Source organism: Elgaria multicarinata, chromosome 10, assembly GCF_023053635.1.
Source record: "Elgaria multicarinata webbii isolate HBS135686 ecotype San Diego chromosome 10, rElgMul1.1.pri, whole genome shotgun sequence".
Classification (NCBI taxonomy): domain Eukaryota; kingdom Metazoa; phylum Chordata; class Lepidosauria; order Squamata; family Anguidae; genus Elgaria; species Elgaria multicarinata.
In genome coordinates this window covers 69,278,144-69,298,969 of record NC_086180.1, presented here as the reverse complement: position 1 = coordinate 69,298,969, position 20,826 = coordinate 69,278,144, and the positions used below count along the sequence as shown (strand labels likewise).

The 20,826-nt window shown below is 40.6% G+C and overlaps 1 protein-coding gene across 3 annotated transcripts in view; it reads right to left on the bottom strand.

Moving 5' to 3' along the window:
* Positions 1-8,389: 8,389 nt before the first annotated feature.
* The window catches only part of GPM6A (glycoprotein M6A), a 236,106-nt gene continuing 223,669 nt past the window's right edge, over positions 8,390-20,826 (bottom strand). For all 3 annotated transcript variants that reach the window (XM_063136164.1, XM_063136162.1, XM_063136163.1), the window contains 4 exons: positions 18,478-18,631; positions 17,410-17,486; positions 16,010-16,075; positions 8,390-10,321 (listed from right to left, as the gene is read on the bottom strand). In XM_063136164.1, coding sequence (XP_062992234.1) covers positions 10,169-10,321; positions 16,010-16,075; positions 17,410-17,486; positions 18,478-18,631 — 450 coding nt within the window. In that variant the 3' untranslated portion in view covers positions 8,390-10,168. The remainder of the gene's footprint in view (positions 10,322-16,009; positions 16,076-17,409; positions 17,487-18,477; positions 18,632-20,826) is intronic.

Sequence of the window (20,826 nt, the reverse complement as noted above, 5' to 3'; positions counted from 1 at the left end):
AATTAGACAAATTCATGGAAGGTAAGGCTATCAGTGGCTGACTATTACTCACATATACCTCCACTATCAGAGACAGTATACCTTTCAATGCCAGTTGCTTGTCTTACGTTCTGATGGGATCTTAAGGTTGCAACCTGGGAGTAAGAGCTTCTGAACTCAATGGTACTTATTTATGAAGGTCTGATAGACATCTAGAATTGATGTAGGGATTCTTGAAGAATTTGATGTTTGATTTGAATATGAATGGATCAGATCCACGCATTCCAGATTATAGTGAGAATCAGAATTTCACTATCCACCAGCTTTTGTACCTCCCAAAATGTTGTGTCACATTGAGTTCAATGGAGAACATCTGTCATTAGGTGGATTAAATAACAGATAACAGAGTGGTTTAAAAATAAAATAAAATAAATAAATAAATAATAAGGCTTATTCCCAAGTAAGTTGTTAAAGGATTGCACCCTAAGTCATTAAAATATTATAAAGAAGCACTATTTTTATAGTCTTTGTTCAGTGATCGGAGCAAAAATAAAATAAATAAGATGTTACCACATTTCCATGCTGTTGTTACCTGTCCTTCATAAGAAAGGGAGCAGAACGGTGGATCTTTGCTAATTAGTTTATAATTAGGCCTTGCTCAGAGATCATGGGTTGTAGAGGTCAGATATACAGTTATGAATGAAAATATTTGCTGTGGAAATATGATAATAAAACAGCACATCTCACAGAATCTGAGCAACAATATATAAGGCAAAACAAAATAATCTTCCTATTAGAAAAATTATCATGCTAGATATAGTGAGCCAATGCAGTTTGGTTCAACTCAATCAGTTACGTAATCCAGTAAAACATTATTTGTTAAATCCAGGCTTGAATTTGTGCTCCATGGTGGTGACCACACGATGTCAGTATTTTACAAGTTTCAGAGGTGTCCCCCTCTCTCAATGTCTTCCTCCTGCAGTTTCATTCTGGTGTTCAGCCATTTTCCTATCTTCATTAAAATTCAGAAAATCAAGCTCTGTGGGAAGAGGCAGAACACCGAGTGTGCGTCAGTTCTTCAGCCGGTTTGGAATTGCTTCAAACTGAATTCTCCCTTTCCTGATTAAACACCCAAAACGGCTAATGGTTTAGCAAAGCATTTGTGCAGCGTTTTAAATTCTGAAATGCGATGCAGACACAAATGCAATGCGGACATTGCTGCTTCTTTTTCCCCAAAGAGAGAGCGAGTACAGAATCGATTTGCAGGCAGAACATCTCCTGAATGATAATTAAAACACAGAAGGACACCAGTCTCACAACGAATGAGGATCTCAGTTATCATTGCAACTGTAGAACATAGCGCTGCAGAGAATACAATAGTGTTGTCATTTACATGCTTAGAGGAATGCACATCCTATACATGCTATCTATAAACAACTATCTGCTGTAGGCTAAAAGGGTAGCCTTCATTTATTCTGGCTGCTTTAAATACATTACCTCTAACAAGCCTGCTCTACAGTAAACAATTGCTATAATGACTAGAATAAGGCTGTAATGACTAGAATAATAACTGCCCAGAGAGCTCCGGCTATTGGGCGGTAAGAAATGTAATAAATAAATAAATAAATAAATAAGAAACTGAATTCAGGCTCTGGACATGATTCTCATCCAGGGACAGACATGGGAAATGATCCACCCAAGTTAAGCATTTCTAGGGGCATGGCTAGATGAGGACTTATCCTGGGGATCACCTCGGGATCATCCCTGTGTGTCCACATGATGCACAGGGGATCCCGGGAGCAGGGAGGGATGATATCTCCCTTTCCCTGGGGTATCACCCCACCCGTTTTTTTCTATTTTTCCATGGTCTCGGGATGATCCTGAGACCATGGAACGTGTGGACCGCCGTCGCTGGCATTTCCCAGCTCCTTATGAGTAACATGAGGAGCCAGGAACTGGGCACAGGGCACAGAGCTCATCAAGAGCGCGAGGATTTACACACGCGATGGGAGCGTGAGGATTTTGGGGAGCGTGAGGATTTACACACACACCCCCAAAAAACCCTTAGAATTTCGGTGGAGCACATGTGCGCTCCTTCTCCTTTAAGAAAAAAAAAATCCAAAATGGCAACTGCAATGTCACACGCTGCGTGTAGATCAGGGCAACTATCTTGCAATCATAAAACTGTGAGATCATCACCCTCCACCCTTCTCGTCTAGCCATGCCCAAGGTTTCAGTTATTTCAGTGGGCGAGTTGTTGTTGTTGTTGTTGTTGTTGTTATTATATTTATATCCCGCCTTTTTCCCATTGCTGGGACTCAAGGTGGTTTACAAGATTAAAACATGTACAATTAAAACATATAAATATAAATTGCAAAAGTTTAAATAGAATTAAAGCTACAGTAAAATTAAAAACATGTTAATGTTTTTGCTTTTTTAAAAAAAACAACAACCAGTAACAGATCAAAAGGGTGAGGAATTAAAGCATGTGCTTAAATCTATCCCGCTGTGCTATTAAATGACTGGTGATACTAAATGAATCTATATGTGAGTTGGGTGTCCAGTCCAAAAGCAAGGACTACTCTTCAGGGTTTGATCAAAGATGTATTGCACTGCAGTGAAAAGGGGCACATCTCCCAGGTGCAAAAATATGCATTAAAATATTTATTTATTTATTTATTTATTACATTTTTATACCGCCCAATAGCCGAAGCTCTCTGGGCGGTTCACAAAAATTAAAACCACAGTAAAACACCCAACAGTTTAAAACACAAATATGTCAGTAAATCTAGCATGTGGAGGCCACAAGGGGACCACAGCGTTCAGCCAACCTCAAGAGGTTTTCCTATCTACCAATCATTTTAAACATTAGAAAGTGAGGAGAGGGAGGCCATATTTAGTGCTAATATTAGCACTAAAGAAAGAGAAATGGAGGGGAATTGAAGGAAGGGGTTAATGATGCTCCCAAACTCCACCTCAGATGGAATCTGGAAAGGAACACCAGGTGCCAGATGGGGTAGGCCCATCTCTGGAGAAGAATCAGAACCCATCACAATGCAGAACAGTCTGTCCACACCCTCAAAATGTGCCCATTGCATCTGACGCAACCAGTGGGTGGTGAAAATACCACCTGCTGACTGCACCAAAGGCTTGAGCATGAGAGCCAGCCTCCTACAGCTGGACATCCCTGGGTTGTTCTAGGACCTTGTGTGAGGTGCTGCAATCCTTGGGCCACCCTGAATGCTGCCTCACATGCCCCAGTGGTATGGCGGGGGGAGACATGCAATGGCTGCATGAAAGCGCCATCTCATGATAGACATGGGATAGAATCCCAGAACATCACAGCGATGCTCTCCCTATCCAGTGGAATTTTAAGATGTTTTTAGAATGTTTTAGGATGTTTTTAACAATGTATATTATATTTTAATTCAGTTTTATGTATTTTATCACTTATTGTTGTTCCCCGCCTCGATCAAAATGGAGAGGCGGATAAGAAATATTATTATTATTATTATTATTATTATTATTATTATTATTATTATTATTATTGTGAAGGCCTGTGTGGGGGTACTCTGAAAATTTTGGGGGGATATTGTTGGTTTGTAGTTGTTTTTAAGGACTGTTTTTGTTTTTCCTAAAAAAATTGGAAAAATTGAACAGCTTTGCATTCTTAAATATTTTCTTTTGGAATTAAAGACAATGTATTTATATATTGTTACCCTGCTTTTACACCCCACAGAATCATTTCTAAAACCTATGTAATAAGAACTTTTTCTAAAAAGACTAGAAATTAAAATGTCTGGAAATAATACAACCACGGGGAAAATGTTTTTTTAACTCTCTCTCTCTCTCTCTCTCTGTAAGATTCCCAACATAGTTATTTCTTTCATTCTTTATTACAAATTATTGAAGTAAAGCATATTTTACTGATAGAAATTTATGCTTAGTTTCCCAACATGTGAGTGGAGTCACTTTTATGCATTCTTGACTTTAAATGTGCATTTTTGACAATTTGGGTTTTGTTCTATAGAGTCCTGTGTTCCTGATGCTGTAGCAGGTATTTAATGTACAGTAATTCTAATCTATTCAGACAATAATTACAAATTTACTGAGTTTACTTTTAAAGGTTGTAAAATATAATGATAATTTTATGAGCAAACCAAGTTATACATAAAATAACTTTAGGAACAGAAAGCCTGTGTTAAATTCCCTCACCAACTTGGTGCCCTCCAGATGTTTTGGACTATAGTGTCCAGCATTCCTGACCTTTGGCCATGCTGCCTGAGGCTGATGGGAGCTGAAGTCCAAAATATCTGGAGGGCACCAGATTGGGGAAGGCTATTTTAAAGCAACAAAGTGACTTTAGATCCATAAAGTGTGCTAAAAGAGGGGGAGAGAAAGTTGCTTATTTTTCTATTTTCTGGGGGACCCCATCCCCCCAAAAAACCTTTTTTCCCATGGTCTCAAAATTTACGAAGGTTTTACATCTGTACTTCCCCCACCCAGCTCACATGCCCTAAACTGGACACGTGCAAGAAGCAGCTAGGTTTCTTTGTAGATGTGGAAACACCTTTTGGAATCCATTTGAGCTTCTGCAACCTATTCCAGAGTTTGAGTGAAATGGAAAGGATCAATTTCACTCTCTGCCAAAACATTCTGGAGTGGAGCCATTTGGTTTCACTCAACCTTAGGCGGGTTCAGTTTACTCACAGCTGACTAAATGTTGTCAGTTTGTCCATGGTATAGTAAAAAGGTTTTGAAACTAGGCACCTAGTTTTCCGTTTTCCAAAATGAATGTCTTTTCTTAGTAAGCTAATGAGAAGATGGTTAAATATGGGGGTGGGGTGCTCTCTGGCCTGAGGAAGCTGAATCAGTGACAAGCCCCACCTCCTTAAGGCCTCTGCCAAGTTGTTTAGATGTATTGTGTTTTTGAGGCTTTTAGCTTTAGAAGTCCAGCTTTTAATTTGAAATTCCCCTTAATTCACTACAACCATGGAGTGCAAATAAGCAAGGAGTAGTTAATGAATAATGTATGCCTGTAATTCTTTGGGACTGGGTGGAAGTCATGTTCAATAACATAGAATGGTTGGCCAGATTCATCTGAAAATCATTTATGAGTTTAAAGTGTCACAGCTGCACAGAATGTTCCAGAACATCATCTCTACCTATAAAGCGGAAAGTATGCGTGTGGGATCTATGTCAGGAAATGTTTACCCACTTCCAGATGAGTTAGAAACTTGAAGTTTGGCACACTGATAGGTCTGGCTGTACAATGTACCAGATAAATCTAAAAAAATATGAAAATTTGGGGTTTAAAAGAATTTAATTAAAAAAAACTAGGCTTATGCCTTGGGCAGGAGGCCAGACTTACCAGCCTTTGGTGGCCATTGTGAGTGCACAGGCGTGTGGCTGCTGCATGCCTTTCACAACCCAGACTCCTAAAGTCAGTCTCGAGTAATCAACCCTATTCAACATAAAAGGAAACAACCCACATAAATGGGCTGCATCCATTTGTGGTGCATGGTTTAAAAATCATAACTAGACACAACAGTGTGACTTTGAGAGGCTGAACTCTGAATATGCTCAAAGGCACCTCATCCTGATATTGCTGATTTCTCAGAGTCTGGGGGAAGTACATGCACAGCCTTTGCTCTTAAGAAGGAGGGAGGGAGGAAAGGGAGGAACTCTGTGCATGCCCAGAAACAGGTCTAACAAAGGGGGGCAAGTGCCTGGCCCGGGCCCAGCACTTCAGTACTTGGTGGGCAAGAAGTGCAGGCCGAGGCAGTCCCAGCAGGATTGGCCAGAGCTGGGCGTGTCCACAGACAGCCATTTACCTCCCCTCCTTGGTGATGCTACTCCTCGATGCTCTACTGAAGCACAGCATCAGCAATGATAGGAGGGAAGTGCTTCTCAGAGGACGTGGGCACCTGCGGGCTGTCAAGGCCATGCTGGGAGGTGCAGTACTGGCATGTAAAGTTGCTGGTTTTAAATAAAGCATGGGTTAGCTAACCAGGTCACTCTGGCCTTAGCTAGACCTAAGGTTTATCCCAGGATCGTCCCAGGGTGATCCCTGTTTATGTAAATGACACACAGGATATCCCGGGAGCAGGCAGGGATGATCCCGGAATAAACCTTAGGTCTAGCTAAGGCCTATCTCCCAAGCCTAACTCAGCTCCTACTTCCCTGACCTCTCACTAACTGTCTTTGTACTCCTCCTACCTGACTTTCTCCAACTTCCCCATCCCTTTTTCCTTGTGTCGTGTCTTTAAGATTGCAAGTTGGAGGGCAGGGCCCTCTTTGTAAGCTCCTCTGTGAACAGAATAAAAGCATGCTTTCAGTAAAGAAATAAAATAACAGCAACTGTTAGGATGCAAGCCCCTGGAGAGGCTTTTTTCTAGCCTCCCTTTCCTTGTCTAGCACTTCTTTTTTCACTCGATGGGCCTTTGAGCTTGTCTAGTAGAGTCATCGGCGAAGGGCAGGGACTGGCTTCAAGAAGCCTTTGGATCCAACTGATCCACTCTGCTGCCCACAGCATATGCAGATCCTTCTCTGTCCATCCTTATCAAGAGGCCGAAGCTCAGACTTTGGGAGAGGTGCTGCCACAGTGACTAGGGCCGTTTCTACACCTGCCTTTCCCCTCAGGATCATCCCTGTGCATCCAAATGACACACAGGGGATCTTGGGAGCAGACAGGGACGATCCCTCCATTTTCCTGAAATAATCCTTAGGTGTAGGAAGGGCCTAGGAGGGACAGAGAAATACAAGTGAGGAATTACACCTCCAAGCTCATAGCTCCGTCTACAACCTTGGAGGAGAAAATCCCCAGTCTCCTATGGTTCTTCAGACACTTTCTAGGACTCATAAGATTACTCTCTTAAATGATTAAGAGTGCAATCCTGTACATGTATACTCATAAGTAAGAGACATTCTTAGGAAAGCAGGCATAGGATTGTGCCGTAAAGCAACATAATTATAATTAATTGAACTGGTAAGTAAAGAGCAAGGGTGTTGCTGTATTTTTAGGTTTTTCTCTTTGTGTAATATTCTATACAGTCTCTGTTCTATGCAGTATCAGCCATATATATATATATTAGGAGTGTGCGCTCCGCACTGGAAAGATTTGATAACCATGAATTTCCACGGAGCATTCAATCTTCCAGAGCGGAGATTGGCCACTTCTAAACCCATAGAATAATTTCAGAGCGGAGACACGCCCAATCGGAGCTTCTAATGTCTCCAAAACTATTTAACCATTTAGTGTGTGTGTCTAATTGAAAACCTCCCAATAAGGAACATGGGGTGATGGGGTGGGGTAGTTCTGATAATTGATATTGACATCTGTGGCTAACCAATTAGGAATTGCCACTGCGCTGTGACCGTGTTCTCCTCCAATCACAGGCCCATGGGCTCACACTATGCATGCCCAAAAGAAGCAAGAAGTGCAGGGACAACACAAGCCCATCTCATGAGTAGTACCTTGCATTCTAATGCCATTTAGTCCTCTCTGAAGTTTTGAGGGATGTCCCCTGGGAATGTGCTTGCAAAGTGGCCCCTGACATTGTCCCTGGTTTGTAAAGGAAACAGTGTATGTCCAGTCTGTTGGACATACACATCTTTGTTGGACATACACATCTGTTGGACGTACACATCATATCTTTAAAGCTGAAAGCCTTAATGGGCCTGTTCAAACAACACTCTAAGCCGGTTAGCCCACTAACCCTTTTGCAGCAAATGGTTTGTGAGCATGTTTAAACGGTTGTTGTGTAGCCACCATGGTTACGAATGGTTTATGCAACACACTAAGCCATAATGTTTCGTTCAAAATGCTTAACCACCATGGCATAGGCCTTAGCTAGACCTAAGGTTTATTCTGGGGTCATCCCTGTTCATGTAACAGGCAGGGACGACCCCGGGACAATCCTGGGATAAACCTTAGGTCTAGCTAAGGCCGTAGTGTGTTGTTTGAACAGGATCAATAATAACATCCTTGAGAGACCCATCAGCCTAGAGAATGCTTATTCTAAAAAGTAAAAAACAGTAACTTATCTGAACACTTCCACGACTAACAAAAAAATTCCCTCTGAAATTTTCAAGGAAGAACTTATATAAGAGGGAGAAAAATGAAGCACAGACAACTAATAAGTACACAAAGTACACAAGTGTATTTATTACATTTTTGCAAGCACTTGGTTCTACATTTCAAAAACGCCACCATCAAGCTGTTGGCACATTTATGTACAAAACAAATTAATTGTAATGCCTGCTACAAAGCATTCTTTGTGAAAATACAAATTCTAATACCAGAGAAAAGCCAAAAGCATCAACATCATTACATGAGTTTAAAAGACACTGTTTTAAAAATCATCACAAACTGCTTTAAGACACAAAACTGAAACACTACAATATCGAATTGAAAGAGGTTCATAATACTTTTTGCAGAACTGTAAATACTGGTACTGCACATATCAGAAAATGTTGACCCCGTAAGACAGTAAAGTGTAAAAAATAAAGTAAAAAATAATAATAAAAACAAAAAAACCTAAATAAACTAATACTACTTGATGCATAAACATGCCACAAGTAACTATAGTATTACCCTCTACTTACTACAAGAATTGGTAAAAATTACTGATGATGCATGACTAGTAATAGTACAAAGAAGAGTTTTACTCAAGAACTTTTATTAGAAATGCACTTACACTGAGAGAATTCACAATGGTCCAATAAGTGCACAAGACTAGCTAGGATTTTGTTTTAACACTGACAAAAATGTCTTGTCAGGATACATCACTTTAAAAGACACTTTACAGCATTCTTGTAGCATTAGAAATAGGCAAAAATAAAATTAAAAAACACCAATTTTGGTCCAATAATACTTTTTCCCCCTTTTTTTGTTTTTTGTTTTGTTTTGTATTTTTTTTTAATACAGGTACTTCTTTCAGATTAACATGACTGACTTTTCTCTTAATATTTTCTTACTCAAAATAAAGGTTCAAATATATTACTAACACTTCCAAACAATAGCTCCAGTAGCAGCCATTAGCCCCACTTTAACATAATACAGGTAAAACCAGTATGTGTGTAGGAAAGCTACAAGCCAAGCTATTACATTTATGGAAGCCTCCTTTAATATATCACATACAGTATATGTATAGTTCAGACAGGTGCAATCCACTTAAATTTTTAAAGCAGGTAAAAATACTTCTGACTCTTAAAGGTTGCTGGATTATAGATATATCACTTTCATAAATGTAGTTAAGCAGCAGTTGCTCACATCAGCACATGAACAGCTCCAATTCAGCATAACCATTGTGGAATTACAGAGATCATTCTGCAGAAACCTACGCATAGCTCTATATAACATTTGTCTATACACTGCAACTCTTGAAAGGTGACCGTGGCATCATACGCTTTGAAAAAGACAAATGGCCATGCATTAACAAGTACCACGGTCAGCATGCTCACAATATAAACAGGAATAGCCACCAATGAAACTTGAAAAGAGAGAATACTCCGCTAACTACATCAAGAATCATACAATGTTAACAAAGATAAGAAGCACTTCTTTTTTGTTTTGTGTTTTTACCTACTCTTACAAATTTAGAAATTGCACCTTTGATTATTTTAAAATGTTCTCAGGACCCTCCGTCAAGATGCTCACTGGTCCACCTGGCAAGATTTCCAAATCTGAAGGAATGTCAGCGGTGTGCTTCCTCGAAAAATTGTACGTGATGTACAAGTGGTCCCTTTGAAGTATACCTGTAGTTAAAGTACTTACCAAAATCGAAACTAAAAAATATAAAAAGCTATTTTTTCCTTTTCAAAAACATAAGAAACAATGCAAAAAGGTGTTATGCATAACACATACAAAGTGATCATTTAAAAAAAAAATCAAACACATCCCCGTATTTGACAGTAGTTAGTATTCTTGATCTAACAGAAAATAAATCACTTTCAGATTCAGGAAAGGCTGTTTTGGGAGCTTTGTAGTAGAGACTGATCACACAAGCTATTAACTAATTAGGAAACCAAGTGCTGGACAACCAAGAATTGTAGAGGGGTGATGGACAATGTCACCCTAACGATCTTTTGTGAGAAGCACTTTTGATTTTGATTTTAAATGGAGAGATAGATGGCCTTTAGTTAAACAACAAAGCATTCAATGGTAGAAAGTAAGACAAGGTTTTTCTTATGTGTATGCATTGAGTCGCTCTTTAGAACGGGTAGAATGAATGTCGTGAAGCTCCTGCTCTTCCTTTGACTTAATATCCTCATACTTCTGCATTCTGCAAGCATCTTTCACATAAGCCCAGTTGGCAGACAGAACCATAAGGTAGTGAACCTGACAGAGAGAGAGACACACACACACACACACACACACAGAGAGAGAGAGAGAGAGAGAGTTATTGTAATGCTATGGAGTTTAATCTCATTTATTACATCACATTTTACCACACCAACCTGGATTGTCTTGGAATCTGTGTTATGTCCAAACCCTTTCCAAAAAAGGGAGGAATTGGCTAGAACAATGGTATTTGTTAGGTATCTCAAAACACAAGATAAGCTGGAACTTAGTTCTGTGCTTGCTTCTGCAAGTGTCTGTTTTGTGTTATTTTTAAATCCCTTGCAATTGTTCTTCAATCCTATTGCCTATGGAGACCCAACTGATTTTGCTGATGATGTCATGATACTACAACAGATGGATGGATTTCCATTTTCTGGTTCTACATCTAGTCATAGTCATGGCCTTCTTGGTTCTCATTCATCCATATTCCATCTCCCTCCTCTCACCCCATCTTCCTTTCCCCTTCTGCTTGGTAACAGCTGAAGCAGGGCTAAGATATCTAAATTATGCTTGTGTGCAGAAGTACATTGATCCGGTGTACACCTTGTTTTATGAAGCAAGGTAGTTCTCCAAAAGTCCAATGTACAGTCAAAGCACCTTTACTTTACTATGCACAATTGCTCTTACATCTACCCTAATTTGATCTGATTTACTAAAAATGGCAATTTCTGAAGATTATAGGAACCTACTTTGCAGAAGAAAGATCACCCCATTTCTTTCAAGTCAGCAGTTGAGGTTTTTTATCTCTCTTGCTCTCTTTCATCTCTTATCAATTCACTGGACAACACCATCACTAAAGGACTCGTGCAATTGAATTTTACAGTTTTATGAACAGGTTGTCCTGAAGCTTGGTGTCTCATGCCAAGCCTTACTGAATGTGTGAGAGGGAAGTTTCTACAGCCTGCCGTGGGCTGAAGCAGTTCTGAGTACTGACAAGCCCTGAGTACTGACATATATACAAGGTAAAGACTTTTGTTCTATACGTTCTGTTACCCCAGCCAGTAGAACCAGAGTCTGAGTCACTGGGATTATTCCTTCTACTTACACAACTTCGAGGGTAAAATGTGCATATGATGTCTGTGTGCAAAAGCTTACTATGTAGAACACAAATTAGAGCAGAAATTATTTATCATGAGTTTCATTTTCCTGTCAGAATTTGCATGTTGGATAAGGAGAACATTTCCTCAAATAGTGAAACAAACAGTGTGAAAGTTCCTTTGCTTGCCCTGAGCACTAGTCACAGCTCAGACAAAAATAAGCAAACCCACCCAAGCTTTGGGAGCAAGAGAGCTGTACAATCCCTGGTCTTCTCAGGGAAGTTCTGCTACCTGACTGAGCCACTAGCTTAGGCAGAGTGCCTATATAAACTTTCCCCAGCTCATGTGACTGGTAACAGTCCTGTCTTAGCACAGCCCCCAATCATATGGGATAGAGAAAAGGCTTAGAGTGGGTGGAGAAATGTCCCTAGACATGGTCAGATTAGCTCAGGGATCACACAGCTGCCTTGCTCCAAAGGCTTCAGACTGTCCTTGAGTTGTGGCCTGTGGGCTAGCTTGGAGACTGTATAGACCCTGGAGCCATAAATAATAGTCTTCTGGGGCTTTTGCACAGTTACTTCTAGACGTGAATGAAAAATAGTTGAAATTTCAAGGAGGCATTTAAAGACACGGAAAGTAGAGCTGCTCCTTGAAAAGAATGAAAGCTAAACCAAAATGACTTACATTGTTTTGGCCTAGCAGTAACAGAAAGCATACACAAGTTACAAATACAGTAGGGCTCTTTGTCATGAATTCTCAGGGGTCTACTTTGGTGAAGTCTGTGCCCCCTCTGCTAGCCACTGTCTTACTGCTTAGGATACTTGAGTTGCAACTCGCCTCATTCAAATGTTATAAGACAAAATAATTATTTCTCATGCAGTCTTTGGATGATATTCTTAATTGGCAATTCTTTATGCTCACAGTCAGCTGAAAGTTTTGAGTACTTCTCTGTGCCAAACTACCTTCTAAGATTTAATAATATACCTTGATATTTATATTCCAAGTTTTATGCCTATGGATGTTCTCGCCATATAGTCTTATTGACCAGACTTGGCTCTTGGGAGAGCAAATGAATTAAATGCATAATGTAATGAGCAGAAAGATCCACACAGCACTTTTAAAAGTTTGAGTCACTTTAAAGTATTAATTAACCCTTCTTCTGTTCTGCAGAGGAGGCCAAACCAAATGCAGAGACTGAGCAAGTAAAATTAATGTGTCTGTGTGGGTACCAAAGCGCCCAAGCTCAGTCCAACCAAGCATGCTACTAACTGTCTGCTGTCTAAACAATGCCTGAGACAGATTTAACAACTATGGAACAGGAGAAGAACTACTTTTGACATAAGAGTTTAAAGCCAAACGTATTACCATGGCAACTAAAAAAGAGTACAAGTACACACTTGAATAAAACATGCAAGAGCTTTGTTACTATCTTTTTGTAAGTGAAGTGTAGCTTTGGAGCATTTGTTACTGGGGCTTAACACAGCACCTCCTTGCTTCATCAGAGTAACTTCTCAGAGGCAGCAGGATCTCATAGCTAGAAGAGGGTATTTCAGAGATTCCTGTTCCATAGACTGTCCTGAAAGGTCCAGAAGGAAGGAAGCTTTGCAGGTGGGGCAAGAGGGAAAGAGGAGGCAACATGAGATGTGGACTTATGCTATGCCAACATCCTGAAAGGAGGTGGAGCCATTTCTTATTTAAAGCAGCCATGCCCCTGCTTCAGACACTTTGGCAGAGGCAGCCACCTCTCCCACCACCCACCCTCTATGCCATGTAGGATTAACTGACCATCCTCTTGTGGGGAAGCGGAATAGGAATGTTGATCATCAACAAACTGGCCTAGCTGAAGTGATTTTGCCTAATGTACACAATGTTAAAAAGTCTTGGCTGACAGTCTGCTTGGGTAAGTTAATTCAGTCACATTTGATAGCTCATGCAGGTTAGGTTAGGAAGGACACCTTTAGTTGAGCACCTGGAGGCACCTTTACTGGCCTTTTTGAGACATGCCTTTCAGGGCTGTGGAACCTGTAAGTAGCGTACAGATGGATGCTAGCCTGTAGCATCCATCCGAAGTTGTGGGGCATCAAGAAGTGCTCACTCAGGAAGGCCGCCAGATGGGTGTGGCTTACAAGCAAAAAGGTGGGAAATTACCCCACCACTTCTCAGGGTAGGGTTATGGTTTGCCCAATTGAACATCAGACCTGTTGCCAGCAGCAATTAGCTTAGCTGTCCCTGCACATCTTATCCTCATCTGCAGATCGTGAATTTAAATAAACATGATTCCTTAGTTCAATCCATTTTCTGTCACTCCTCTCTTATTTATCTGTCTCCATTTGCAATAAACTGCATCCAGGTATACACACATACACATACTATTTATCCCAAAACACACACCACCTTCTTCAGCCATAATCCCAAAGTGCATCACATTTTCCATGAACCCACAAGATGGAAAAAATCCAGCCATTTCCCCCTATCTCCCACCTTTGAGAAGTCAATGGTCATGTTTGGACATCACTTTAGTCCATGATGGCTTGATAAGCAACACACAGTCGCTTATTTTAGAAATAATTCACAATGCCTCGCCACACAACTAGGCTAATAAACTACTGTGCATAGCTTATAAGGCTACTGTGCCTAACCTGATCCATGCCCCTGCCCTCTGTCCTGCGGTGCATGGGCTACAAGGAGTAAAAATCCTGGGTGCACCAAAAAAAGAGGGTGGCACAAATAAATCCTTGGGGTTTGCATGATTGGGACCAGACTTCATACACAGCCTCCCTCTATAGGGGGCAGCTGATCCACTTTCAAAAACCTGTGCAATTACATCCAGAGGAGGGAAAGTCCTAAGTGCACCAAAAAGGAGTTGACACAAACTCTTGGAGGGTTGCCAGATTGGGACCAAACCTCACAGGCTGCTTCCCCTAGTCAGGAGGCACCCCATGCTCCCTCCAAACCCTGCACAGTTGTGCACTTTAGTGGTTGGGATGGGGGCACTAAAACAAGCATTCTTTTTAAAAAAAAACACACACACAACTATATCGACATAGCACTAATGTGCTATGTCATGGAACCACTGATTCACCCATTCTCTAATGCATACTTTAGCAATTGGGCTGGGGGCAGTAAAAGAACTCTTTCTTTTCTTTTAACTGTATAGACGTAGCACATTAGCACTACATTGTGGAGCCACTGTTTCTCTGTCTCTGTTAGAGAGAGTCGCCCGGCAGCAATCTGAAATACAGCACCATGTACACTGATGGTGCTATATAAATAAATAATAATAAATAAATAAATAATTCCCAATAGGCACGACAATTAATCCACGGTGCATGACAGATGACACAATAACCCACGATGGGTTAAATAACACATTCTGCAGGCTGTGAGTTATCACAGTGGGTTATTTCAAGGGGTTAAAAAATATGTTGTGTTGTCTGGTGGGTTAAAAATATCCCACCAGACAACACAATATCGCACAAATCTAGTCGTCAGCATTGATGGTCCTTTTCTCAACATCTCCTACCTACGTCACTGGCCTGTGGCTTTTCTGATCTCAATCATCCCCATCCCCACGTTCAGAGACTCACCACATTAAAAGAGGGGGGACTTTTGAAGCTATGTTGTCTTTTTCCCCCCTCAGTCCTTCCTGAGGAAATTCTGCGGATCCCCTTGTGGACAGACCCATGTCTCAGCATGCGGAAGGAGACTTCTCTTCATGTGTAAGTAAAGTATTACTTATAGATTTTTGTTCGGTATACTTTTCAATACAGACACCGTTTCTAAACTTCCTTTTATTTTAGATTTCTAATCAAATATATTTCGATTGATATTTGGGAGAAGCTAATGCTCTATAGACTTGGAATCTGTTTTCCCCCTGCGCCTAACCTTCAGTTCATGCTCCCGGTTTGTAAGGAGGCACTGAGTAAGGCCTTGCTTGGAGCAGACTGGGAGGCTTGATAAAAGTGTCTTTTTGTCACACTGTATTGCTCTGTAGCTTTCAGAATCCCTCTGACCTCAGAGTCAGGAAGGAATCGGAGATAGTGGCATTTTTATAAGGAACAAAATTATGGTAATTCCTAGCCTGATCTCCCTTGAGGAAGGTGTGAGTGTACAATGGATCGTTACAGTGGCCTTGAGCCACTCACTATCCCTCAGCCTAACCTACTTCACACAGATTTTGTGAGGATACAATCGAAGCAGGGGGGAACAATGTAGGACACCTTGAGCTATTTAGAGGAAAGGTAGGATGGAGTTGTGAGGATAAAATGAGGAGACATGTATGGCCCCCTGAACTTGGGGAAAGGGTGATGCAACTCTATAAATCTTTATGTATCTCTGGGGTAGTATCCAATGTTAGTCCTATGCAGGATAGACCCAATGAAATGAATGGGACTTAATTTAGTCGTAACTAACCTAAGAGTCATTCATTTCAGTGGTTTCACTCTATGTAGGACTAGCACTGAATAGTACCCATGCTCTTCTATTCTCCTTAAATACTCAGATGATGGGACATAAAGCTCTTGCACATTTAATATATATTTATAATATATATTATATTCAATATTATGTAATTTGGGACACAAACTCATAGGTCATTGTAATTTCAATTATAACTTTTACCATGACGGACAAGATTTCTAAATCTTACCATAGCAATGACTGCTGCTCCAGCCCCAGCAAGTGCCACGATAAACAAATGGAACGTCATGTTCAGCTACAAAAAGAGCAAAGGAAGCAAATTGCAAATTGTGGACATTGGTAAAACACATGTTCTGCAAGTACCACAGTGCAGGGCTTAAGCTGTTCAATAATCGCCATCTTGACATTGCTGTTCTGAAGAAATCAGTTGATTTCTAAGAATTCACTACTAGTATGAGCGCGAATTTCCTGTTTTCTTTGCATTGCACCTTAATATTTGTAAGAATTCTGTTGCAATATAGAATTCTGTTGTCCGCCAATTTGATTAGGGCATTTTGGGGAGACTGAACCATCCCAAACAACCATAATAGCAAATCATGCTTTGGCATTAAACAACAAGCTTCCTCCCATATACTTCCCCCTTCTCCTCTTCCATGCTCCCATGCGCTCTGTTTCAGTTAGGGTTCAATGTTAACAGATTTTATTATTTTCCACATTTAAGCATGTATGATAAAAGAGGTGCATGCCAGTATATGTAGTGGTAAATGTCTATATTAGAAAGAGGAAGAGAGAAGGAAGGAGCAGGAGGAGGGCAAGGTGGACAGACTGAAGACATGACCCACTTTGCAACTTAAAATTGGCAATGATGAGCTTCTTCACTCCACACCCCAACCCAAAGGATGTGGATAAGGAGACATTTTTCTCCCTCTCTCTTAATAGTAGAACCCAATGGGATCATCCCATGAAACTGCTTGTTGGGAGATTCAGGACAGATAAAAGGAAGCATTGGGCAAAAGGCAGGATACAAATAATAATAATAATAATAATAATAATAATAATAATAATGTCAAAGTATGGAATTCGCTACTGCAAGATGTAGTGATGGCCACCAATTTGGATGGCTTTAAAAGGGGGTTAGATAAATTCCTGGAAGAGAAAGCAATTAACAGCTACTAGTCGTGATAGCTATATACTACTTCCAGTATCAGGGGCAGTATGCCTACATACATCAGTTGCTGGGGAACATGGGTGGGAGGGTGCTGTTGCACTCATGTCCTGCTTGTGGGTCTCCTGTGGGTAGCTGGTTATCCACTGAGTGAACAGAATGCTGGACTGGATGGACCCTTGGTCTGATCCAGTATGGCTCGTCTTGTGTGCTTATGTTCTTAACCATATACCTTTGGCTTTATTCTCCATTGCTATTCTTCAAAAAAAATATCTTATATTTCAGGATTAAGAAAAGAAGTCAATCTATGGTGGTCAATAGATAAATGATGGCATTATGGACTATCTGGCAAAAGAGCTTTCAGGATTTACTGATGAAATTGTTCCTTTCAGGTGTAAAAGAAGTGGAAGTGGGTGCAAGCGCCTTCTTTTCACCGTAGCAAAACCTTTCACACTTTTACTCACTTCAGTAGATTCACACATCCTGAAGAAATTTTCAGACATTGTGCAAATCTTCTTTTCTTCACCGATTGTTACAATTCCTGGAACAGATTAAATGCTCAGTGAGCTTTTGCCATACATTTAACACAGTTGTTAAATGAGTTCGACAGTCAGGACAAGTAAACAGGTTTTTATAGAATAAAAGACATGGGCTCTGATACATATTTCTTAACAAAACAATAATTGGCCACTAGGTAACATGACATTTGAGAACAATTCAGAGATCTGATGTGTTTCGGGAAACTGAATGCACTTGGCTCTGGAAAACCGAAGTATAAATTTTCTGTGCTAAGGACACAAAAGGTGGACATTGGCAAGTCTGTTTATTTACAGTATTTATAACCTGGTACTCTACAAATGTTTTGGACTACAACTCCCACCAGCACCTGCCAGCATGTCCAATAGTCAGGAGTTATGGAAAAGCTAGTCCAGAACTTTCAGAACGAACCAGATTACCTGCCTCTAGTTTAAATTAACTGGAATTCTTCCTGCTTCATATGCAACAAGAGCCTGTGGTTTAACACTGGAAGCAAAACTTCCTAGCTTCCTTTTTACACAGTATGGGGAGAAGGGAGAGTGAGCAGTATGATTTAACCTTATATCTGAAAAGAGACACTGGCCCTGTTCAGACAACACACTAAACCATGGTTTGCAGCAAATGGTTAGTGAGTGTGTTTAAACTGTGGTTATGTAGCCCCCATGGTTAGGAAAGGTTCACGTGACCCAATAAGTCATGGTTCACATGGCACGCTAAGCCATAAAGATTAGGTCAAAGTGCTTAACCACAATGGTTTAGCGTGTCATCTGAACAGGGTCATTGTGACCAATTCATAGGCTGTCACCCTCATATCTATCCCCAAATACTAACTTTTGACTTGCTAAGCAAGACTGACCAAAACTCACCCATACGAATATTTACATTATTGACATTTTTGGACTAGGTGTTTGAAGCCACCCAAGATTTAAATCACTAACATTTACATTTCAATTACTTTTTTACTGATGGAATTCACCAATAACTTATTCACTTACCAAACTGACGGAGGTCCAAGCAGAAATTTGCCCCTTCCACTAGGGTAGTGTTTTTGCAAATAGTCCACAGGTTGAAGTACATGTAAACAGGCAGAGAGGTGAAAGCTGTAACCCCCAACCAGGCCAGCATAAAGATGTAAGTCAGCATGATAAACTGTAACAAATATGAAAAAGTGAGACATAAAACCTGACGTTTTTAAACTACCTTTCCTCCTCTTCAAGAAAGCCTCCACCAATCATAAATCAAGAAAGAAATCTTATCTTTGGTGGTGGTGGATAAATTCCACTGATCTATTTGTTTTTGGTAAGTAAACACCCTTCCATGAATAATTTCTCTGAAAGTATTAAGATAAGAAAGCTTTATATGGTTCACAATAAAAGGATCTATCCCAATAGCCTCTATGCAGAGACCAGGATGGATTCAAGCAAATAATCTTTTGCAATTAAAAACACACACAAATAACCCAAGACTTGAATCCAAATATACCTATGATACACTCAACTAACTTAGGACACAATCCTCTAGGCTGTCCCATGCCACACTGGGGGATCATCAGACATGCTCCCACTGTGACAGCTATGCTGGCAGAACAAGCTAGTGGTGGAGCGGTCTGCCAGTGAAGATACACTGTTGAAATGCGACAGTCATGGATTCGTGGCACAGGGGAGAAGCACGTTATACTGCATCCTCTACTCTTTCAATCTATGGCCATGCCTCTGTCAATGGTACAACTTTAGGCCAGCTCCAGACCTGGCACAAAGAATTTACCTATCCACCTCCACATTGATGACTGCCTGACTCACATCACCTTGATAAGGCATATAAGAGCACCCCATCCTCAGTATGTAAACCCACAAAGGACGAATACAACTCAGATGATTATCTCTCTCTCTGGTTCTACATTGTTCACACAGAGAGCTCACAAAGGGGAACCCTGATGATAGGAAACAGGAGAAAGAGCATTTGCACACGAGCACTATGCCCAAAACAGCTTAGCCTCAAAAGATACAGGAGATCTTGATCACATTGCTAATACTTTTCTGCCTTGAACCCTAAGAGGTACATCATTTTGGGACTTTCGACACAACCACCCAACCTCATTCCACTCTAACAAAAGGGGGTGGCAAGACAAAATACTCAACACAAGTAAGCAAGGCAGCAGAGGGGTGGGGGTCTGTTTTTAAAAAAGATAAAAGCAAACAAATGCCATTTTTTCTTTTAAAAGAAAAAAAAATATGCCTTGCCATTTCCTCTCCTTTCCATCTTACAGTTCCATGCTCCACCAGCATTACTTAAGCAGATAAGACGTTCCTGCCAACCCCCAGGCACTCACACTGAAGTAATTAGTTGGAAGCAAAGAGTCATTTAAGAATCTCAAATTGTAGACTAAAAATAAAAAGGTTGAAATAAGAGCATAAGAAGAGTCATGTTGGATCAAACCAAGGGTCCATCTAGTCCAGGCTTTTCTTCTATTATTTTCAGGCAAATAGTTTTGTTTTTGCAGCCTTTAAACTAGTCCTTCTGAGTGGCTGGATATGTGGCAATAAAAAGATTCTTAACTGCAATTAGTTATGTTGGTTCAACAAATTCCTAAGGACTAAAAATATTCCTATTGTTTTGATGCCATAGTCTTCAAAGGCTCAGCTCTGAGGATTGGAAGCCACTTAAAAGTTTACCATTTGGTGTCTGTAACAGCATCGGGAAGCAGAAGGGTGGTAATGCTGAGTTTAATCACATAATCAGAGGCTGCCATCGCAGGCACAACACAACAAGTGCTTAAGACAATATGGCTTGGCTTCCTGTTGTCTGAATCCTGCCCTTCCATCCTGAACTGTGAAATGAAGAGTCAACAGCTTTCTAAAGGCTTAATTAAAAACTGCCTAACATTAGCGCTTAGCACAGGTAAAGGTGATGCAATGGCCTAGCAACAACCCATCGTCTTGATCAGCAACAGACGTCTTGATTGCCTGGGACAGAACATTACAGATAATCGCAAAGCCAAAAGAGATAATTCAGGCCATACCACTAGCACCTGAACCCAGCAATCTGCAAAGGCCATATAGCCATTGGGACTGACTTACATCAAAGATGCTCAATTCACTCCAAGTGGAAGCTCAGACTAGAAGACATAGTGCATGCCCCGAAGCATAGGTCTTTCCATCTGGAGCCCTTCTTTGGAGAATAAAATAAAGACCAGCATGTATTCTGGATCAGGGCCCTGCTAAGGCTCCAGGAAGGGAAGGGGAACAAAGGTAGATATAAATCTGCTGAGATGGTGCTTAGCTTTTGCTGATGAAAACCTCAACCTGCTCTCAGTTGAGTGGGTGAGTTTGGATGGACAGCTTCAC